This window comes from Prionailurus bengalensis, chromosome B1 (assembly GCF_016509475.1).
Source record: "Prionailurus bengalensis isolate Pbe53 chromosome B1, Fcat_Pben_1.1_paternal_pri, whole genome shotgun sequence".
NCBI classification, from domain to species: Eukaryota; Metazoa; Chordata; class Mammalia; order Carnivora; family Felidae; genus Prionailurus; species Prionailurus bengalensis.
In genome coordinates this window covers 63103335-63125549 of record NC_057344.1, presented here as the reverse complement: position 1 = coordinate 63125549, position 22215 = coordinate 63103335, and the positions used below count along the sequence as shown (strand labels likewise).

Sequence of the window (22215 nt, the reverse complement as noted above, 5' to 3'; positions counted from 1 at the left end):
GTTTGTTCTTACCAGGACCTTCTGAGGAGGCTTATGAAATGTGTCTCAGAAGTATCTGCTTGGGAATAAAGAGGAGAAGCATTTAGCTGTCACCTTTCCTTAGACCATTCTCCATAGGTCAGGGTGGCCCCATAAGCATTATTTCCCCTGTGCTTCCAGATAGCGCAGGTGTGAGTCCCCAGTGCATCCCCTGGCTAGGAAGGCAGAGAGAGCTATGGTAGGAGGTGGGGTGAGGCACAGTGAAGTTACATTTTCACAAAGGTGATCAAAGTCTACTTGGACCTGGTTGCTGCAGTGTTGGCTTGAGCAAGAGTTGGGGCTGAAAGGATTTGCAGTCGGTCACAGATGTCCCATATAGATACAGCCTAGAAATACAGTTTGTATTTCTGGGTTAAAGGACATCCAAATTTGTATCTCTTTTAAAATACAAATACCTATGAGAGTAACACGTTAATTTACATTCAGGTTGATTCATTTATTATACATCTAGATATTCTTGTAGTGCCTGAGGTTACAATGGGGGTAAACAGATGTGGTCCCAGAGCATATATTCTTTTGCAGAGAGAGAGATAGTAAACATGAGAGCAGATACATAAAATCATTTCTGACATTGGTGAGTGTTACAAAGCAGATGAAATGGTGTGATGCTGTTAGTAGTGACCTGAAAGGGACTGAGAGATCATGGTGAAAACACCAGGGTCTGAGCGGAGAAGCTCCAGGTTGATAGAATAGAACTAAAGGGGAAACAAGGGAGGAGGCTGCTGGAGGGAGAGGTAAAGGCTGGGCCCCAAGACACACTGCCAACTTTGTATTTTTTCTTAGGGCTCAACATAATCGAGAGAAATATTTCAGCTTTTGGAGTGTGGCCGTCCCTTTAGTATATATGGGAATAGAATATATGGGAATTAATCACTTTTTGATTCTTAGAATACATCATTAACATTTGTATTATGTAACAAATATAATTGCTTTTTCTTTGATGTTTTAGAATATACTTTAGATCATAGAGCACCGTAGGGTTATTTTAATCAATTTCAGGGTTAATACTAGCGTATGGAAAAATGGAACAAGTGGAAATTTCCATTGGGTCATAATGCTATGTGGCTGGAGGTTTATTGTGTCAATATGATTCCACTTCATATAAGAAGCAGCACTATTCAGCTGTACCTTTGCTCTAGGGAGCTCAGAAAAATTAGTTTTAAAGGCACAAATTTATTCTTCAGACCTCTTAATTACAATGCCCAAGGTATTTTTGTGACCTAAATAACAAATTAAGAAACCACTTCTTTACATTGCTGGGTGTTACCGACATTTGTTACTAAGAGTAGAGTTTATCCACTCTGTAGAAAATATGCCATGGGACTGTGATAGCCCCAGATTAAAGCACTTCCTTCCTTTTAGTGGTATGTAAAAACCGTAAAAATCAGAATGCTATCAGATATTGAAGGATTAATGTGACCTCTCAATTCAGAGTTTTCTAAAGTTTAGTAATTTGTGTGTACTTTCATGATTTTGCTATATTCTATACTGCTGACACTGGTAAATACTTGATGTTTTCTCTACACTGGCTCAGTTCTTGTTTAAATAAATCATATTTAAAATCGTATTCCTAACTATTGACATCAGAATGTTTATGTGTGCCATCTAAAAGCGTTACAACTCACTTTGGTTAAATACTGCTCTTAGAGCGGACTCTACCTGTTCCGTATGAGGTGTGTGACTTTGGGCAAGTTACCCATCTTCTCCAGCCCTCTATATTCACTTGTGTGAAATGGAGACAATCAGATATTATTGCGTGCCAAGTGCTTAGCACAGTGCCTGAGGTAGTAATTACTCAGTAAATGGAAGCAATTGCAAGAATGGGTTGTTGAAATGATTGTGGTCTTTATTACTCTTGCTGAAAAGAGCAGTATTGGAGATTTAAAAATTGGACAAGGACTTCCATTCTGCACCTACAGATAGGGCCCAAGGTAGTATAAAGAACAATAGACCAAAGAGTTGGTAAATTTGATTATATGCTCAGCTTTCCACTGACCAGCTATATGACTTGGTCATGTCTTCTGGCTTCCTCTGGGATTTGATTTCTTTATCAGACAAATTAGAAGGTTTGATTTGATTTGATCTCGAGGCAACCAGCTCACAGGCTGCCAACTGAGTGGTTCTGATTGTAAGAGGTGGTTCATCTGAAATTAGAAGCATTTTTATTTTGTTTTGTTTTTTGCTGGCTGTCTAATACATAAAGTAGGTGTGGCCCTGGCTGCTTTCCTGTTTTCAGCATGAGTGACTGTGGGTCATGTTAGTAAGCCTGGGCTAGTTATTCATTGTTTTTGAAGCTGTACATAGTTAATACTTAGGAGCTATTGAAATTTAGTCCTAGTAAAATTATGTCATAAAACTGAGGCAATTTTAAAGGATTTACTAACAACGAAATTATGAGTAGGCTTGTTTTATACATTTGACTAACCTTTAAAGTGCATGTAATATATATTGTTTGCCAAACATGGAACCACTTGACTCATCATTGTCATTTAAAAATTAAAATTATACGTGAGTTTCTAGCTACATGGCTTACAATTGGAATAACTTTTCTATTCCTGGTGTATGTATTACACAGTTTTATGAATTTCAGTCTCCTGATGAGGTAGATCTGCGCTTGGTAGTGATGAAGTTGCAAGTAATGAAACAAAAATTTTAAAAGCTTGCTGTAGCTGCTTTTCTTAGATGGATATATATACACATGAGGGAGTAGATGTATTAGTTAGCATTGTATGAATCAATCACTAATTTTTTTCACTGAAGAATGTATTTTAGAAACTGTCCCATTCATATAGTTTCCTCATTCTTTTGAATGACTGCAGAGTATTCCATTGAATGGATGATATTAATTGGTCTCCTCACAATGGACATTTAGGCTTTACCCTCACTTTTGCTATTACCCAGAGTAGTGCTCCAAGTGCTCCAAATAATGTCTTGTGCATGTGAGATTTTGTGCATTTATCAGTGTATCTATAGGTTAAATTGCTGGGTTAGAGGATTGTGCATTTGTATTTTTTTCTTTTAATTATTTGAGAGAGAGGGAGAGACGCTGTGAACGGGGTGGGGGGGGGAGGAGAAGAAGAGCAAGAATCTTAAGAGGCTCCACACTGCGTGAAGCCCAGCACGGTGCTCAGACTCATGACTTTGGGATCATGACCTGAGCAGAAATCAAGAGTCAGCTACTCAACCGACTGACCCACTCAGGCGCACCTGTGCATTTGTAATTTTGACTGAAATGGGCAAATTGTTTTTCAAGAACGTTGAAGCCAGTGCCTACCACCAGTGCATGAGTGAGCTCATTTCTGCTCAGCCATGTTTTTCCCCCAAAGCTCCTGCCTTTTCTACATTACCAAGCAGTTTGAATACTACTCTACCTCACTGGATTGTCCCTGGGAAAATGCTGATCAGATGGGTGATCATTACTACTTGTGCAAATTTCACAGAGATTGAATCTTACACTGAAGACCACTTTCTTAACTGTATGTGTTCGCTGAATTAAATGGCAGCACTCTTAAGCATCTTGGAATGTATTTTATGTTGCTTCAGAGCACAATTATACGCGTGTGGGAAAACCTCCCATTTGCAAATTATCAACAACTAAAGGTTTCCATGGAGATCATTTCTCATAACATAATGAAACACACTATACATATTATGCAAAAGATTTGGCCATAAGCAGCATTATTTGCACTTTATTTTTCTTAAACTCAGAAGGAAAAGCCCACTAGATACTGTTTGTATGTTTTTAGAGAAAACTATTAGTTGGTACAGTTGCACTAAAACATAAAGTTATTTTCTCAGTCTTTAATTCATGGCCATTTGCATGCATGTGAGTTAACACACATGCAGCCTTTAGATTTGAGAGGTAATACTGTGGTTCCTTAAAAAAAAAACAGAGTAGTTTCTGTTATGCAAAGACACAAACATATTCTTTCTTTTCCACATTTAAGACTTATTACATAGATACAGGAAAATTATAAAAGATTTCTAGAACTACTGTTTCTTTTCTCTTTTTCCCTTTGGGCTATAGCTTGGCAGATATAAGAGTCAATTCCTGAAGGAACTTAGGTTTTATTTATTTTTTTATGCTAATGTGATCTTTTCTAAAATTGACCATTGTTCTAATAGTTGAGGCTTATTTTTTCTTTTGCCTTTGTAAAAGAGCAGCAGATGTTCAAGAACTTCATTTTTTATAAGTTTTCCCACTTAATTTGACTTTCAGATGTGATACTTAACATAGCTTCACACTGATTCACTTACAAGAAAAAGCATTTCCATTATTGACCTATTTGAAAAGTAGTTGTGGTATTGAATATAGTATTTATAGTAAAGATACTGGTTAAGTCCCATAGAAAAACCTATAATTAATACAAAATCTCGTGGAGTTACTCAAATAAAAATACAAATTTAAAAGTTGATATTAGGTAATTACCTTTTGTGTTTTCTTTTTTTAGCACATATATTACATTTGAGAGAAACTGCTTGTACAGAGACTGTTGAATTTAAAACTGCTCCGTCCTCTTAAGGAAAGCAGCTTGTTGTGCTCTTCACACAGTGGGAGAACAAAATGAGGCTTTGTTGTGATATGTATTACTTTGGGCTCATGCCTTCCCTACAAATCGCTGAAACTCATGACTGCTTGAATTAAGGGGAAAAAACATTTTCACTGAAGCGTATAGCACCCCCTAGCATCCTAATAATTTATATTTTTAAAATTCAAAGGTGCATTTGGTTTATGCTTATAAACAGAACCATTAACCTAATATGATCTCCTATCTCTTATATTCTTATGGCCAGGAAGAGATCCTTGAAAGATACTGTAGAAATTATGGGGGAATGTGGGCATCACCCTTTTGGCAAATGGTTGTTGCATTCCTTTTCTATGGAGTGTTTGGGTCTGGATGCAGATAAATTCTGCCTGCATCTGTTGTGCCCTGGGTAGGAGTGGTAAGTAGTGACTGTTCTTTCATCCACCTGCCTAACTGCTTCCTTGGATGTTGCAGGTACTTCTCCCAGCAGCTGGGCTGTTACAGTTACAGGATGTGAAGAAGACTTGCTGTGAATTTTTGGAATCTCAGCTTCACCCTGTCAACTGCTTAGGAATTCGGGCTTTTGCTGATATGCATGCGTGCACAGACCTCCTGAACAAAGCCAACACCTATGCAGGCAAGTAGAGTAGACCTCAGCTGAGTTTGAGACCGGGAGGAATCTGGAACTCTTGAGTTCTGATAAAATTCTGTAGTAATTTCTGGAAAGTTATGTCATGTTTCTGGATCTGAACCTTATAAAAATCCATTTAAAATCTTATAATGTATCACTGCATAATTAAAGCATACTTATAAAATTCTGACCTCAAAAAACTCTATAAATTGGTATTGAGTCTAAAGAATAGAATAGCAGTTTTATGCAAGTATTGAATCTCTATATCTCTTTCTTTCAAACTGTCAAATTAACAGGCATATGAGAAAATATTTGCATATGAAACTAAGTCATTTTATTTCTATGGCCTCTTACACCTTTTTCTTGCACCCAGGAGAACAATCTAGTGGCTTAAGCATTTTCAAGGTGATGAAATCTAGTTGCCTTTGGGTAGAGTGGAAAAGTAGATTTGAAATATAGGCAGCTTTCTCCTTAGACAACAGTTCTCAGGACCTCCTGCTGGCGCCCTCCTGTGACAGAGGGCAGCCCTTTGCCCTTGTCAAGGAAGCCATCACTTCAGTTGCTGTGTAGGGACCCTCTGATCCCCCCATCACTCCAGTCTAGGAGGAGAGTTTCTTGTTATAGCTTTGGATGTAGCTAAAGTACACAAAAGTAACCTCTAATTGATTTTTCCTCTGAGTTTATAAGCATTTAAAAATATATGTATTAAAAATGATTATTAGGAAGCTTCTAATTTTTTAAATCATCTTTGAGAAGATAAGCCTGATAGAAGTTATAACCACCATCTCTGTCCTGTATTTGTGAGACCCAATAAAACAGAACCCTAAAACTTCCTTCAGCCTTCAAACGCAAGAGCCCCTTGTCTAAACTGTTCCACTGTGCTTACTCTGATGGGTAAGGGACATCGTGGCACATAGACCTGGGCAAGGTGAGTGTGTGTGTGTGTGTGTGTGTGTGTGTGTGTGTATGTGTGTGTGTGCGCGCGCGCGCGCGCACACCCACGCACAAAGCATTGGAGATGAGTATTCCTAGAATCTCTGTTGCACTTTTTCAAAGAAATAATGGTTAGGTGGCTAGTTGGAAAGAAAAGAAAACCATAGTGCTGCAGAGAAACATAAAAGGTCCAGTAAGTTTGAACTTTATAGATTTCTTAGGGTGACCTGACTGACCTGACTACCCTTTATAAAATTCTTTCAGTGAGAAAATCTGAGCTGAATTTCAGAAAGCTTAGTTAGAGATGAACTTTTAGCACATAACCCTTCTGTAAGTTGGGGAATGCCTATAATATGTAATGATATTCATGTAATCCTTTTGAGTGGGATGAGGCATTTTAAGAAAAACCAAAGATAAATTTGGATTCAGTGATGTGTTCCAGTGTTCTTCAGCTGTTCTTCAGCTAAATAGAAAAGTTTCCTTCTAAATCTGTAAGATCCATTAACTCTAGACATAATGTGCCTGTCATAAGTGATTTATATTGGGAAAATGAAGGAAGCTTGTATATTTTTGGATTTTTTTTTTTCTGCAGGAAACAATCACTGTTTAACATATCTTTCTTGGGCAGCTTGTTGTCTCATATTACTTGATACACATTACTGACTTTTAAGAGGTAGGGAGAGGGGCTGGGGCAGAATGAGTAAAGCAGGATTCATGCAAAAGATGTCCACACATGATTCACATGATATACTGGAACTCCTAGTTCTGCTCCTGTCAGAACCAACTCATGTACTGTGTGTTTAGGAGATTTTTATGAGATTTAATTATTTCTTTCTCTTATTTAAAATCTTAAATGTATTGTTATAAAGTATAAAATATGAACAATTCTCTACTAGAATTTGAACACTTCTGTATCTTGGTTTGTAGAGTCTTTCTTCATAATTATGCAAAGACATTTTCATGGAGAGTTTATTGTCATTTTCAGCAAAATTATGAAGAAAAATTCCTTTTTTTTCTTTTTTTTTTTGAAGCTAGACTCCATGCCCAATGTGGGGCTTGAATTCATAACTCTGAGATCAAGAGTTGCATACTCTACCAACTGAGACAGCCAGGCTCCCCTTAATTAATTAATTAGTTAATTAACATTTGAGAGAGAGAGAGAGAGAGCACAAGCGGGGGAGAAGGAGAGAAAGAGAATCCCAAGCAGGCTCCATGTTCAGTGTGGAGCTCGACGTGAGGCTCATGACCTGAGCTGAAATGAAGAGTCAGATGCTCAACTGACTGAGCCATCCAGGTGCCCCAGTTCTCAGCTTTTAATGTTCTATATTTTAAATCAAAGTCTAGTCTTAAAAGATACACTGTTTTTATACCATGCATTTGAATCTTATATTTGCTTGAGTTTATAAGTAACATTTTACAGCATTTTTTATTATGAAAAACTGTGACACATATAAAAATAGAGTATTCATCATTGAACTTTAAATGTTGTAAATTCATGGAAAATCTTGTTCAACTATATATCCCTCTGTTATTAACTATCCCCCTCCTCTGTTGTTATTTTTTATGTCATTTTTAACGAAATCTAATGTATATGTAGAAGAGTACAAATGGTAGGTCTACATCTTGATGAATTTTTGCATCTTCTTGTATTATTTGAAGCCATTCTGTCATATTATCTATATATTTCACTCATAATTTTAAAGAAATAAAATTGCATTGACCAACTTCATGTAATGAAACTATCTCCATATACTTTGGTATATTAATAACAAGCTTTCTGAATTATGTAATTCAGTAGACTACTAAAAAACAGTTGTTCTTCCTAGTGAAAATATCTGATTGTTGTTTATATCTTAAGCAGATAGGAGGTGGGGAGGTCAGGAGTCCTTGCAGGAAGGTAACTTTTTTTTTCTGTTGTGAACAAATGATAGTTTTTTAGTCCTTCCCTTCTTTCTTTGTACAATTCAAGCACTTTTTGCATCCAGAAAGTCTGCCCAAATTCTTCAGTTACTTTCACGTTCAAACAATCCAGCATGTGAAAAGATCTGGGCCCGGAGGGGGGGGGGGGTGAAGGGAGACAGTGACAACTGAGAAAGTTAATATGTTACTTTTTCATTTTTCTGTCCTAGATAGTGGGCTAGGTAGGCCTGTGACAGGCCTTTCTAGGAAGGAAAGGAAAGGAAAGGAAGGGGAAGGGGAAGGGGAAGAGGAAGGGAAGGAAGGAAGGAATACAGAGCAATAATAGAAGGGTTCATACAGACATACATACAAGGAAAGAAGAAGGGAGGAGAGAGGGGAGCTGGCAGAGAGGAAGAATGGGAAAGGAAAGGAAAGAAGGCTTGCTTAACCTCAGGGCACTTTCTGATCCAATGTAGCCTGCACTTCAGAGACTGGAGCGCTCCTGTCCTTTGAAAACTCACCAGAGATTCTGGACAGAAGATCTGCTTTATTCCTTTCTCTTGCAGATTGGAAAAGACCTCTCTGGTGTTTATTATAGTTAAATTAAATTATACAGGTATGATGAAAGAATTAAGGTGTTCCATGGAAATGTCTTCTATGAACTTGTTATTTTTTCATAATATCACATTTTTGAAGAAAGTAAAAATGTGAGAAACCAAGTAGGCAGGATAGAAAGTCTGGGCAGGGAGGGTATATATAAATCCTTCTATTCATCCTGCTGTACATTCATGGCTTCCGCAGCATGAAGCTGGCAGTCACAGCCTGTCACACTGGCCCACACTGCTTCACCAGGGCATGTAGTGATATGTTCTTCAAATCCTGGACAACTGAGGGCAACCAGACCAGCCAAGGAAATGATTTGCATGTTGAGGCATGGTGTTCTGGACTGTAATCAGCCTTTGTTATGGTCTTGGATGACTATTTTCTTAGCTAAAAAGCTATATGAAATTATGTTTGCTTCAAGCCTGAAAAAGAAAACTTTCACACTTAATTCCAAGTTGTATAGACTTGTTTCGATAATGCTGGATTGTGGATGCTTTTACTTCCCATGTTTTGAGTGGCATCCATATTTAACCATGTCCCAAATCACAAATACCTTTAGCATTTTCCTCAGGATAAAAATATAGAGGAGATAAAAATCGAACTTACTGGTTTTGATGCATTTTAATAGTCCCAGACTGTTTCGGAAGTTAGATTTTAACTTGAAAGTTAGATTTTAACCTTCTATGTTGATAAATAAAAGTTGCCAGTTGTAGAATTATAAAAGAATTTCAAACACACTTAAGGGGAACAGTAGTTTTAGATTCTTACTCATTTCTTCATCTCATCACTCCCTATATGAAAAATTTGAGAAGCTACTTACTATTAGTTCTAAGGGATCTCTGGGGAAATTTGCCATATCGTTTTCAAGCCAGTGCTCCAACTGAAATTCCGGGCTTGGTGAACACTCCTCATTCTTCAGTATTAGGACAACCTGCAAAGAAGTCTTCTCCAGTCACTGCCATACTTGTCAGTTTATTTCTCATTCTACTCTTGCTCTTAACCCTGTTATCTCTTTACATCCTGGGCCTGGATGCCTGGGCTGCCCTCCACTTAGCCTTTGCACTGTGCTTGTACAGTGATCAAACTTTTCATATGCCCACCTGCTTTCATGTATGTTCCCTCTCCCTTTGTCTTAAATAAAACTTTGCTCCCTCCCTGCAAACCTGCATGTTGGGGGCAAACTTTTTTAGGAGACTACTCCCCCGACTCACCGGGAAGGTGGGTAAAGGGATACGACTTCAGACTGTTGTTCCGTTCCAGGCACCATCCTCGGTTCTGCACTGGCTGGCTGTCAGGCTACAGCATTCTCTCTGCAGCCTGTTTGCTCTCCAGGCCTGTGTCTGCTTCTGTCTTTGACACCTAGATTGTTTCTTCCCTCTCTACTTCTTTTCTACTGCCAACAGCAAGTTCAAGATCTATATTGTTGACTTCCTTGAGACTCCTTCCTCATAGTTGCTTGTGACTGCCATCTTTCCTATATAAACCTACCTGCCACCTTAGAACACAATTCTGGGGCATGTTGAACCTTGCTGCTATTTGGAATGCCAAGGTCTCAACCTTTGTGCTGACTATATTCCTGCCTTTTCATACTTTTGTATTTCTTCATAAATCTGTGTACTCTCTGATGCCAGTACTCCAGTAATCTTTTGGCTGTTCAACCTAGACTCAATGGTCAGTCATTTCAAAGCTACCCTCTTTATGCACCTAGCTCCACCCAGACTGCTGGGGGTGATAAGCTCAGTGCGATGTAACCCCTGCTTACAAGGAGTTTATAGGCCAGTAATATTCCACTTACACCCAGATTCACTATGTCCACGTTTTGCCTTATTCTCTTGTAAAAGTAGTTCCTGTAACTTTTTTTTTGTTTTGTTTTCCTTTCCAGTCAATTTGCTTTAGTCATTTGCTCACTCTTCTGTAATTTAGGCTACGAATCACTGCTTGGGGTAAACATCTGTCAAAATAAGCCCATGATTTTGAAGCCTGCCTTTTTGAAAGAAACTTGTGTTAAGAGAGTATTTTTTATTTTTATTTTTTTTTGTTTTTAATGTTTAATTTTAAGAGAGAGACACAGTGCAAGTAGGGAAGGGGCAGAGAGAGAGAGGGAGACACAGAATCCGAAGCAGGCTTCAGTCTCTGAGCCGTCAGGACAGAACCCAGTGCAGGACTCAAACTCACCAACCGAACCGTGAGATCATGACCTGAGCCGAAGTCTGATGCTTAACTGACTGAGCCACGTAGGCACCCAAGAGGGTGGTTTTAATTAATAGTATTACTAGCCTAGATTGTATGATATGCATTAAAGAATAGGTGCTGATTATTTGAGGGTCTATTGCAATGTTAATTTAGTGCTACAGAAGATTCTTCCTTTGGAGAACTGTGAAAGAATTTGATGTACAGCACTTCTTGAATTCATGCCAAGTTAATTGATGCTTCTTACAAGAATTAATCATTTTTATATTTTTGCATTCATTATGGTCCTCATTTGTGTCCTGGTAAACATGCAATCTCTTCTGCTCTGCTTTGTTGATAGTTTTCTCATTGAGATGAGTTAGCTGTTTTTAGATATTACCAAAGCTATCTGTGTTAATGGAGCTGCTGGATATATATATGTAATTTTTTTTTTCCCCTGGAGACTAAATAGTATTCAGAATGAAAGAATCACAGAGTATTAGCACTTGTAGGAACCTTAGCAGTTATCTGCTAAGATAACTTTTGTTTTATTAATTAGGAAGATGAAGACCAGAGAGACTTTTATTTTCCCAAAAATACTTTCTCTCTCAGGGATGAGCTGTTTGTGTGTTAAAATACTGTTGTTATCCATGCACTTACCTCACTTCTCAGATGGAATTCTGCACCAGATGGAATATACAGAAATTATAGGAATTCTTCATGGCTTAATTTTGATCAACAAGGTGTTTGGTATTGAGAAATCAAACCTAAAGGGTATTTTGTGGCTTATCACTGTGTACAAAATGGAACAAGAAAAACTTTGGACATTTATTATCAATTTCATTGGACTTAATTTTGGATGAGAGACCAGAACTAATGAACCCAATAAACCTGGTGTAACAAATCCTATGGGTTGTCTTTATTTTTTTTCAGAATTTTTTAAATTTAAATTTTGGTTAACATACAGTGTAATACTGGTTTCAGGAGTAGAAGTCAGTGATGCATTGCTTACATACAACACCCAGTGCTCATCACAATAAGTGCCCTCTGTAATGCCCATCACCCATCTAGCCCATCTCCCACCCACCTCCCTCCGTCAGCCTTCAGTTTGTTCTCTGTCATAACAAATCTCTTGTGATTTGTTTCTATCTCTTCTCTTCCCCTTCCCATGTTCTTCTATTTTGTTTCTTAACTTCCATATGACTGAAATCATATGATATTTGTTTTTCTCTGATTAACTTATTTCACTTAGCATAATACATTCTAGCTCCATCCACATTGTTGCAAGTGGCAGGATTTCATTTTTTGATGACTGAGTAATATTCCATTGTATATATGCACCACATCTTTTTTTTTTTTTTTAAGTTTATTTATTTTTAAGAGAGAGAATGCAAGCAGAGGAGGGGAAGAAAGAGGGGAAGAATCCCAAGAAGGCTTTGTACTGTGAGCACCGAGACCGAAGCGGGGCTTGAACTCACGAAACCATATGATCATGACCTGAGCTGAAATCAAGTGTCAGATGCTTAACTGACTAAGCCACCCCGGTGCCCCAACACATCTTTATCCATTCATCAGTTGATGGATGTTTGGGCTCTCTATATAATCTGGTTATTGTTGATAATGCTACTATAAACATCAGGGTGCATGTATCCCTTTGAATCTGTATTTTTGTCTTCTTTGGACAAATACCTAATAGTGCAATTGCTGTATCATAGGGTAGTCATTTCTTGATAGGTTTATTTTAGTTGCAGAAGGGAAGCAGACAGCAAAGTGCAGCTGTCCTGCTAGAGAGTGAAGAGAATCCTTACCAATAAGGAAGAATACATCTGTATATCCTATATGTACAATATATGTGTTTAATGTATATTGCATATTCATGGTGTAGTCTGTACTGCTAGGAATTATGCCCTACTGCAGTCGTGGGATTTTTTTTTTAGAAAAAAGGAACTGATTGTTGAATGCCAGTTTAACTAGCTTGGTTTTACTCAGCAGCGGTGGTAAACTAGTAAGAGCAAGTTACTGAAGTCACAGTGAAAGCTCTGTGCTGTTAAACAAGAGTAATCTGTCAGCATGTCAGTGAAAGGATTGGAAACAATAGTTGAAGTTGGCAACAGAGAACCATGATAATGAAGATAGAGAGGAGGTGACTGAAGCAAGATTGGGGATGTGGAAACTAACCCTGGATGTGGGTAAAGGAAACACTAAACTGTGACGTGATCTGCCCTTTAGCATTACATTTTAAATAAATATTTTGTGAGTGCATTTTAGTGTGTGCCTATTTCCAGTTTGCAGTAGCTGTTAATTAGTACCTTACCTTGCTGAGGTGCAGCAAGCTGAATCAGAATTCATTCAGTGAAAAGAAAGAATTTTTTATCTTGGCTTAATGACAAGTATTAGGTTTGTATTAGCCAAACCAATCCAAAGATGTTAGGGTTTTAGTTGATAGTGTATTCAATAACAGTACTGTAACTGTGTCTGGAAAGATGTACAGTGATTATCTCATTCTGTTCTTCCCGGGTCAGACCGTATCTGTGAAATTGAGTTCATTTTCAGGTTACATATTTTGAGAGAAACTGACAAACCAAAGACCCCAAATGACATTATACAAGGAATGCTTGAAAGACTTAAGAGTTACAGACCTTGGGAGGGAAATTTGGGAGAATATAATGCTCTGTAAAAGTCTGAAGGAATTTCATGGGCAAGAGAGAATAATCTTGTTCTGTGGTGGGCAGAGTTAGAATCAGTGCTACAGAATCAGAGGGAAAAAATATTTTAGTTCAACATAAAGCAGAACTTCCACTTACAGTCAGTGTTCAAGAATGGTGTGAATGCCTTGAGGTCTGCTGATACCTGTGAACTATACCAGATATCCACTGAATATAAAAGTTTTAGAGATTACCCTGACATAATAAAAGTTGTGTCTGGGGACCTTTCAGATCCCTTACCCCACTACATCTTATGATTTTCTATGGCATTACAGAGAAAGAATCAATAGGATTTGTGAAACAATTTATTTTCAGGTTTAAAGGGAGGAAGGGATGTACAAGGGGGAAAAGGGGAGTTCTTTAATGGCTATAGAGCTGCATATTTTCAAGATGAAAAAGTTGTGGAGATCTGTTTCATAACAATCTAAGTGTACTTAAAACTACTGAACTGTATACTTAAACATGGTTAAGATGCTAAATTTTATGTTATATGTTTTACTGTAATAAAAAAGAGAGAAAAGGGAGTGAGGAATCAACTGAGATTTCATTTAGCCTTGGAATCAGTGTGGGTAGGAGAGCCATTAAGACACAAAAGGAGTACAGGAGAGCAAGCAGGTGTTTGGAGGAAGGTACTGACCCTGTTTGAGGTGTAGGTGGGTCTTAGTCTTGATTGCTTAAGGAAGAATGAACAGTGAAATGCACTATCAATTTTAGAAGTTCTCCCACTGGGCAAGTTTATTAGCAATAAGCAAAGACAGCAGGCTAGAAGAAGACCTTGATTTATTTTGAGGAGATAATCAGACCTAGCCAAGAATCCAGCCAAGGAGTAGAAAAATGCACAATGATGAAAAATTAAGACAGTACAGCTCAAAGCAGGCCATTGTAAGTGGCCTAAAGTGGTGAATAAAGTGAGGGTTTTAGAGGACTGCTTATGTGTATTGCTGGGTACACAGTAAGGGGTGGATCTGTCTGTTTAAAAGAGCCATGATGGAGATCATGTGGAGACTAACAGCTGGAAATTCAAATATTGAGTTTGGGGAGAGAGGTTGGATCTGGGAGCAACCATACTGGAGTGCTAGTTAAAGATAACTGGGACACAAAAATGTGGATGAGATACTTAAGGGAGAAGAAGCAGAGAATGAAAAGAGGGCTCAGGGCAGTCAGAACTGTAAGTAATACCCAGTTTTAGGGAGCTGAAGGAGACAGACTGAGTGATCAGAAAGATTAGAGGGGCACCTGGCTGGCTCAGTTCGTAGAGCATGTGACTCTTGTTCTTGGGGTTATGAGTTCAGGCTTGAACTCACATGTTGGGTATAGAGATTACTTAAAAAAATAAAATCTTTTAAAAATTTTTTTCAAAAAAGTATTAATAGAATCCAAACTGAGAGAGAGTGACCTTAGGGTTAAACACTGTGCAGGGGTTGAGAAGTTTTAATCTCAAGAAAAGGACTTCCAAAGAACAAATTCAGGGGAAGAAGGATGGGCCAAAGGCTGTGTTACAACAGATAAAGACGTGAGTGTGAATCAAAATACAGAGGCTTCATTATTAAGATCTGCCCTAAAGAAGTTTGGCATAAAGGCCAGCAAAGTGGGGCAGTGGCCCAGGATGAGGAGGGTAAGCAGTTGTTTTTTTCTTAGGACAGCATTTGTCCACTGAAGTCAAGACAGTAAAATACATCGATTGTCTATAGCAATGCTTTTCTTTCTTACTGGGGAAGAAAACTAGGCCTAGTTTGGGAATATTTTGGTTTTTTTTTCTTTGTTTTAAATATTTTAATCATTAATATTTTCATATGATTAAAAACCTTTTTTTTTTTTAAGTTTAATTTGAAAGAAAGAGCACAAGCAGGTGAGGGGCAGGGAGAGAGAGAGAGAGAGAGAGAGAGAGAGAGAGAATGAATATCTCAGGCTCCACACTGTCAGTGCAGAGACTGATGCAGGGCTCAAACCCACACACTGCGGCATCATGCTCTGAGCCAAAATTAAGAGTCAGATGCTTAACCCACTGAGCCACCCAGGTGCCCCTGAAACATTTTTTTTATCACAGTGGCATAAGACATCCCTTGTTTTTGCCCCACCACCCCCATTCTGTATCTATCCATGAACAAAGTGTTGCATATTTCCATATGTTTTCATATTACTAATAATTAGGATCTTTTCATTTCAGCTTGATGAACTCCTGTCAACATTTCTTTTTTTAAAAGTTTATTTATTTTTGGGAGAGAGAGAGAGAGAGAGAGAGCGCACACAATTGGAGGGTAGGGTGGGCAAAGAGAGAGAGAGAGAGACACAGAATCTGAAGCAGACTCTAGGCTCCGAGCTGTCAGCACAGAGCCTGATGCAAGGCTCTAACTCACGAACTACAAGATCATGACCTGAGTCAAAGTCGGACACTCAACTAACTGACTGAGCCACCTAGGCACCCCTGTCAGCATTACTAAGGCAGGTCAGTGATGGTGAATTACCTTAGCTTTTTTATCTGGGAACTTTGCCAAAGGACAACTTTGCCAAATATTCTTGGTTGGCAGGTTTTTTTTTTTGTTTGTTTTCTCTCAGCACCTTGAATAGATCATCCCACTCTATCCTAGCCCATACGGTTTTTGCTGAGAAATCTCCTTGATAGCCTTATGGGAACTCCCTTGTGTGTTACAAGGTTCCCCCCCTCCCTTTTTTGCTTTTAAGATTATCCTCGGAATCTCTAGCAGGGCTGAAGGAAGGTATTATGCCAGAAAGATTGGAGGAGATGATTGCTACTTCAGATGTAAAGACAGCAGCACACAATGCCAAGAAACATGAAAAATCAAGATAACATGACACCACCAAAAGATTATAGCAATCTTCCCATAACCAAACCCAAAAACATTGAGATCTGTGATTTTCCTGATAAAGAATTCAAAGTAGCTGTTTTAAGAAAACTCAATGAGCTACAAGAAAACACAGATAATTCAGTGATTTCAGGAAAACAATACATGAATAAAATGAAAAGTTTAACAAAAAGAAATCATAAAAAAAAGTTTTGGAGCTGAAGAATTCAGTGAATGAAATGAAAAATGCAGTGGAGAGCAACAACAACAGACTTGATCAAGCAGAAGAAAGAATCCATGAAATTGAAGACTGGAAGTTTGAAACTATCTAGTCTGAGGAGAACAAGGGAAAAAGAATGCAAGAATACATGATCTATGAGAGACCATCAAAAGGACCAACTGGTGAATCGCTGTAGTTGAGAAGGAGAAGAAAGGGAGAAGGGGCAGAAAGTTTATTTAAAGAAATAATGGCTGAGAACTACCCGAATCTGGATGAAGATTTGGATATTTAATTTAAGTTCACAAAGCTTTTGTAGGACACCAAACAAAATCAACTTAAAGAAATTTTCTTCAAGACACATTAGAATAAAGCAGTCAAAGATCAAAGACAAATCAGTAATCAAAAACTCCCCAAAAGAAAAGTCCATGACCATATGGCTTCACTGATGAATGCTATCAAACATTTAAAGAATTAACACTAATCCTCCAAATCTTCCAAAACAGAAGAGGAGGGAATATTCCCAAACTCATTTTGCAAGGGTTAAAACTACCAAAGCCAGATAAGGACATTATCTGAGAATACTGTCTGAGAATTTCATTGAGCCCAGGCATTTTTGTTCTTCCAGGCATTCTGAGGAAAGCCACCTGGGAAAGAGCCATAGTGAGCTCCTGATTGTCCTCTGGCTTTTTCCTTCCTCTGGGCTCTCTCATGTTCTTCCAGAGAATGAGAAAGCTATAGCCTGATAATCACTGATGAATATAGATGCAAAAGTTCCCATTGAAATATTAGCAAACTGATTTCAACAGCTCATTAGAAGAATCATACATCATGATCAAATGAGAGGATTCAAACATAGTTCAACATCTGCAAATCAATACATGTGGTACAACACATGGATAGAATGAAGGATAAAAATTATGTGATCATCTCAGTTGCTGAAAAAGTATTTGACAAAATACAGCATCCTTCCATGAGACAAACTCTCAACAAATTAGGTATAGAAGGAGCATACCTTAATATATTAAACCTTAATATAGTAAAGGTCATGTATGACAAACACATAGCTAACATCATACTCAGCAGTGAAAGAGCTGAAAAGTTTTCTTTCAAGATCAGGAACAAGACAAGGATGTCCACTCTTACCACTCCTATTCACCATAGTACTGGAAGTCCTAGCCAAGCAATCAGGCAAGAGAGAGAAATACAGGCATTGAATTGGAAATGAAGAAGTAAAATTGTCTATGCAGTTGATATGATCTCATATATATAGAAAATCCTAAGATTCCATCAAAAAAAAAAAAACTTAGAACTAATCAACAAATTCAGTGAAGTTACGTGATACAAAATCAACACGCAAGCTTGACTTTCTGTATGCTAACAATGAAATATCTGAAAAACAGATAAACAATCCCATTTGTAATAGCACCAAAAACAACAAAATACTTAGGAATAAATTTAACCAAAGAGGTGAAAGATCTGTACATTGAAAACTGCAAGACTTAGATGAAAGAAATTGAAAAAGATACAAATAAGTGGAATGACATCCTGTGTTCATGAATCAGAAGAATTAATATTATCAAAATGTCCATACCATCCAAAGCTACCTATAGATTCAGTACAGTCTGTATCAAAATGCCAGTGGTATTGTTCAACAAATAGAAAAAAAAATTCCTAAAAATTTTATGGAATCACAAAGGACTCCAAATAGCCAAAGCAATCCTTCTTAAGAAAGAAGAACAGCTTCCTTCCACATGGTCATGCAGAGCTAGTACCCACGCCTGGAATCAGCCACAACCTTAGTCGTGCCCACTGCCTGCCACCTTTGGACCATGGACCCCACAAAGTGAGGAAGCTTTGGGGCCTTTGTGAAAATGTGTAAGCAGGACCCGAGGGTTCTACACACTGAGGAAATGTGTTTTCCATGAGTGAGTGGAGCACCTGCTACCCATAAAACTAAATGAGAAGACCATATCAAGGAAGAAAACACAGTGAGAAGGCAGAGGAAAACAAAGACAGATGAACCTTCAAGTGAGGAAAATGATCTAGAAATTGACAATGGTGGTGTGATTGAACTGGATACTGATGCCCCTCAAGAAATGGGGGATGAAAATATAGAGATAACTGAGGAAATGATGGATCAGGCAAATGATAGAACAGTGGCTGCCATTGATGCCCTGAATGATGGTGAACTACAGAAAGCCACTGCCTTGTTCACAGATGCCATCAAGCTGAATCCTCGCTTGGCTGTTCTGTATGCCAAGAGAGCCAGTGTCTTCATCAAATTACAGAAGCCAAATGCTGCCATCCGAGACTGTGATAGAGCTATTGAAATAAATCCTGATTCAGCTCAGCCTTACAAGTGGTGAGGGAAAGCACCACAGACTTCTGGACTACATGATCTTGCCCTTACTTGTAAACTGGATTATGATGAAGATGCTAGTGCAATGCTGAAAGAAGTTCAACCAAGGGCCCAGAAAATTGCTGAATATCGAACAAAGTATGAGCAAAAACTGAAAGAGCAAGAGATCAAAGAAGAATAGAAAGGGTTAAGAAGGCTGTGGAAGAACATGAGAGAGCCCAGAGGGAGGAAGAAGCCAGAGGACAATCAGGAGCTCACTATGGCTCTTTCCCAGATAACTTTCTTCTTAATGCCTGGTAATTTTCCTCAAGGAATGCCTGGAATGGCAGGAATGCCTGGGCTCCATGAAATTCTCAGTGACCCAGAAGCCATGCAGTATCCAGAAGTTATGGTGGCCTTCCAGGATGTGGCCCAGAACCCAGCAAATATGTCTGGATATCAGAGCAACCCAAATGTTACGAATCTCATGGGTAAATCGTCAGCCAAATTTGGAGGTCAGGCATAATGCCCTTCTGACAAATAAAGCCCTTGCTGAAGGAAAAGCAATGTAGACCACCTATTGGATGTTGCAATAATACAAACCCTGGAGGAGAAGGAGTCAGCGTCCCTCTGACCTCCTCATGGAGAAAGCTGGGGTGCTGTGAAGATAATCCCTACCCTTCTGCCTCGCACGCAAGTGAAACATTTTACAGTGGCTTGCCATTAGGGGTTCATTCAGATAATGATTTCCTACTGGGAATTACAAACTTTAAACACTTTTTCAACCTTAAAAATATTTTAAAACATATTAAAAGCGTGTGTTAACCCCTACAGTTTTCTTTACTAATGATTTCAGTTTTTTCCCTTTGGGTTAATTGGGCAAGGAAGATACTTTTCAGTATGGAAGATTGACTGCTCAGCTTGAGTGAAATAGAGGTTTATTAGCAGAAGGCAAATGTAACATTTAAATAGATGCAGTTTGAGTTGGATATATGATTACTGAGGCATTTTGACTTGTCTTTTTAAGTGCTTTATTTTTTAAACATGATTTATTTCAATAAAACCATTGGGACCACCAGTATTGCAGTAGGACCTGGGTAGGGGACGGAAGTACTGGCAGAACAGCAGCAACCTTGCTCCTTTTATGTGGCGTTGCCCTTGTGCAGATGCATTTACGCTTACACTGGTGAGCGCATGATTTTTATAATGCTGCAGTAGGGTTGGATTACTTAGTTGTGTTCTTGTCTGATACAGAAAATAAATGTTTCACATTATTTCCACACAGGGGAATACTTTTCTTTTTAGATTTCTGTGTTTAGAATGACCTTTCCTGGTCAGAAAATGCTCATCTCTTGGTGTGCTTTCTACTTGTTGTCACCTCCCCTCCCCCGCCGCCCACCCTTACTCTTTTTTGGGGTTAAAAGTAGTCCTTTTTTTTGGTGGCATCATCACCGCTATCATCATTCACAGCATAATTATGCAAGCATAGGTAATGCTGGGTTTAATTTAATATGTAATACATACAGTGATTACGTAAGCAGTTGTAATTTCTTACTTGACCAAAAGATTTCATAGTTAAGTGTTAGGTTTCCCCCTCAATGAAATGTTACCATATCAAAAGATGTTGGAAAGAAGGATTCCCTTTGTTTTTTTTGTTTTTCAATATATGAAATTTATTGTCAGATTGGTTTCCATACAACACCCAGTGCTCATCTCAAAAGGTGCCCTCCTCAATACCCATCACCCACCCTCCCCTCCCTCCCACCCCCCATCAACCCTCAGTTTGTTCTCAGTTTTTCAGTCTTTTATGCTTTGGCTGTCTAAGAGGATTCCCTTTGGTGTTTAGTCTTCTACTTAGGAAATATCTGTTATAGTTGGAGTTTATCTTCCATTATTCATCTTCATATTTTGGAGAGCGTGAGGTTTGAATTCATTGATATACATAGAAGGGAACCAAACTTGTGGTCCAGCATGAATTATAAAATTGATGAGTTCCATGGTTCTTCAATATGGAGTTGATGGTATTATGAGTCATTGTGCTCCTATTCAACTCTTAAATATTACACCATACCTCCGTCTCTCCTGTTTCTCCCTCCTTCTCCTCCAAGAATAAAGAAATGATAGATTTTCTGTTGCACATTTCACCTCTTACATTTATTAAGTCTAAGTCCAGGCGTGGTACCAGGAATTGCTAAGTTTCCTCCTATCTTTCAATTTAAAGTGCTGATGTTTAAAAAGTTTCAAGGGATAAAAGCCTCTGTACTTTGCTTATTTGAAGAGACAGTGATAGGAGCAGTGAATAAAATTCCATGGAATACATTTCTGAAATAGCACATTTCTGAAGTCATAAGTAAGTTGATTCAGGTTCTCACCCTTTGCTGTGCACAAGCAGATAGAAATGCATCTGTTGTATAAGTGAGAAAAGGCTGTCTGCTAACATGCTTTTTAAACCCTTTAAAAATACTCAGCATATAAACTTGCATTTGGGCTTGTCAGTGTTTTTTGTTGTTGTTGTTAATGTGTGTTCTCTCTAAAAATTTCTAATGTGTGCTGTGAATAACTCAAGAAGACCAGTTCCTTTTGGGGTTCCTTATTTAATTTACTTAATTATATATTAGCTAAGTACATTCTAACACTTCAAATATTACCGTAAAGGGGTAAAAGTAAAATTTGTGGTCTTCTGAAAATGTGTCCTGTGCTTTTAATTTCCACAAATACGAAGTACCTTCATTTTCATAGAAACTCAGTATCATTTCTAAACCAGAAGTTTTTTTTTTCTTATGCTAGCAATGCTGAAAGAAAGAAAAGTAAAGGAGTTTTTTTCTGCTTAAAAATATACAGTTATTGGATTTCTAGCTACATTAAAAATAAACTATGGTTTCAGACTGGAAAAAAAGAACAAAAATGGAGGCATCACACTTTCTCATTTCAAACTATATTACAAAAGTATAATAATCAAAAGAGGGCAGTACTGGCATAAAAATTGACATTTAGGCCAATGGAACAGAATTGAGAGCCCCAAAATAACATGGTCAATTAATCTATGACAAAGGAGGCAAGAATATACATTAGGGAAAAGATAGTCTTTTTGATAAATGGTGCTGGGAAAACTGGACAGTTACATGCAGAAGAGTGTAACTGGAATTTCATTAAGCCATACACAAAAGTAAACTCAAAATGGATTAAAGAACTAAATGTAAGGCCTGAAACCATAAAACTCCTAAAAGAAAACATAAACAATAATCTCTTTGACATCAGCTTTCACAACCTTTTTCTGGATATGTCTTCTCAGACAAAGAGAAACAAAAGCAAAAATGAAATCCCAGAATTACATCAAACCAAAAACAT

General features: G+C 38.0%; 1 protein-coding gene and 1 pseudogene across 4 annotated transcripts in view; both read left to right on the top strand.

Annotated features, from left to right (window-relative positions):
• KLHL2 (kelch like family member 2) overlaps positions 1-22215 on the top strand; it is a 123493-nt gene that overhangs the window by 70535 nt on the left and 30743 nt on the right. For all 4 annotated transcript variants that reach the window (XM_043566081.1, XM_043566062.1, XM_043566073.1 and 1 more), the window contains one exon: positions 5040-5202. In XM_043566081.1, the coding sequence (XP_043422016.1) occupies positions 5040-5202 (163 nt within the window). The remainder of the gene's footprint in view (positions 1-5039; positions 5203-22215) is intronic.
• LOC122467318 lies at positions 14493-19945 on the top strand (annotated as a pseudogene).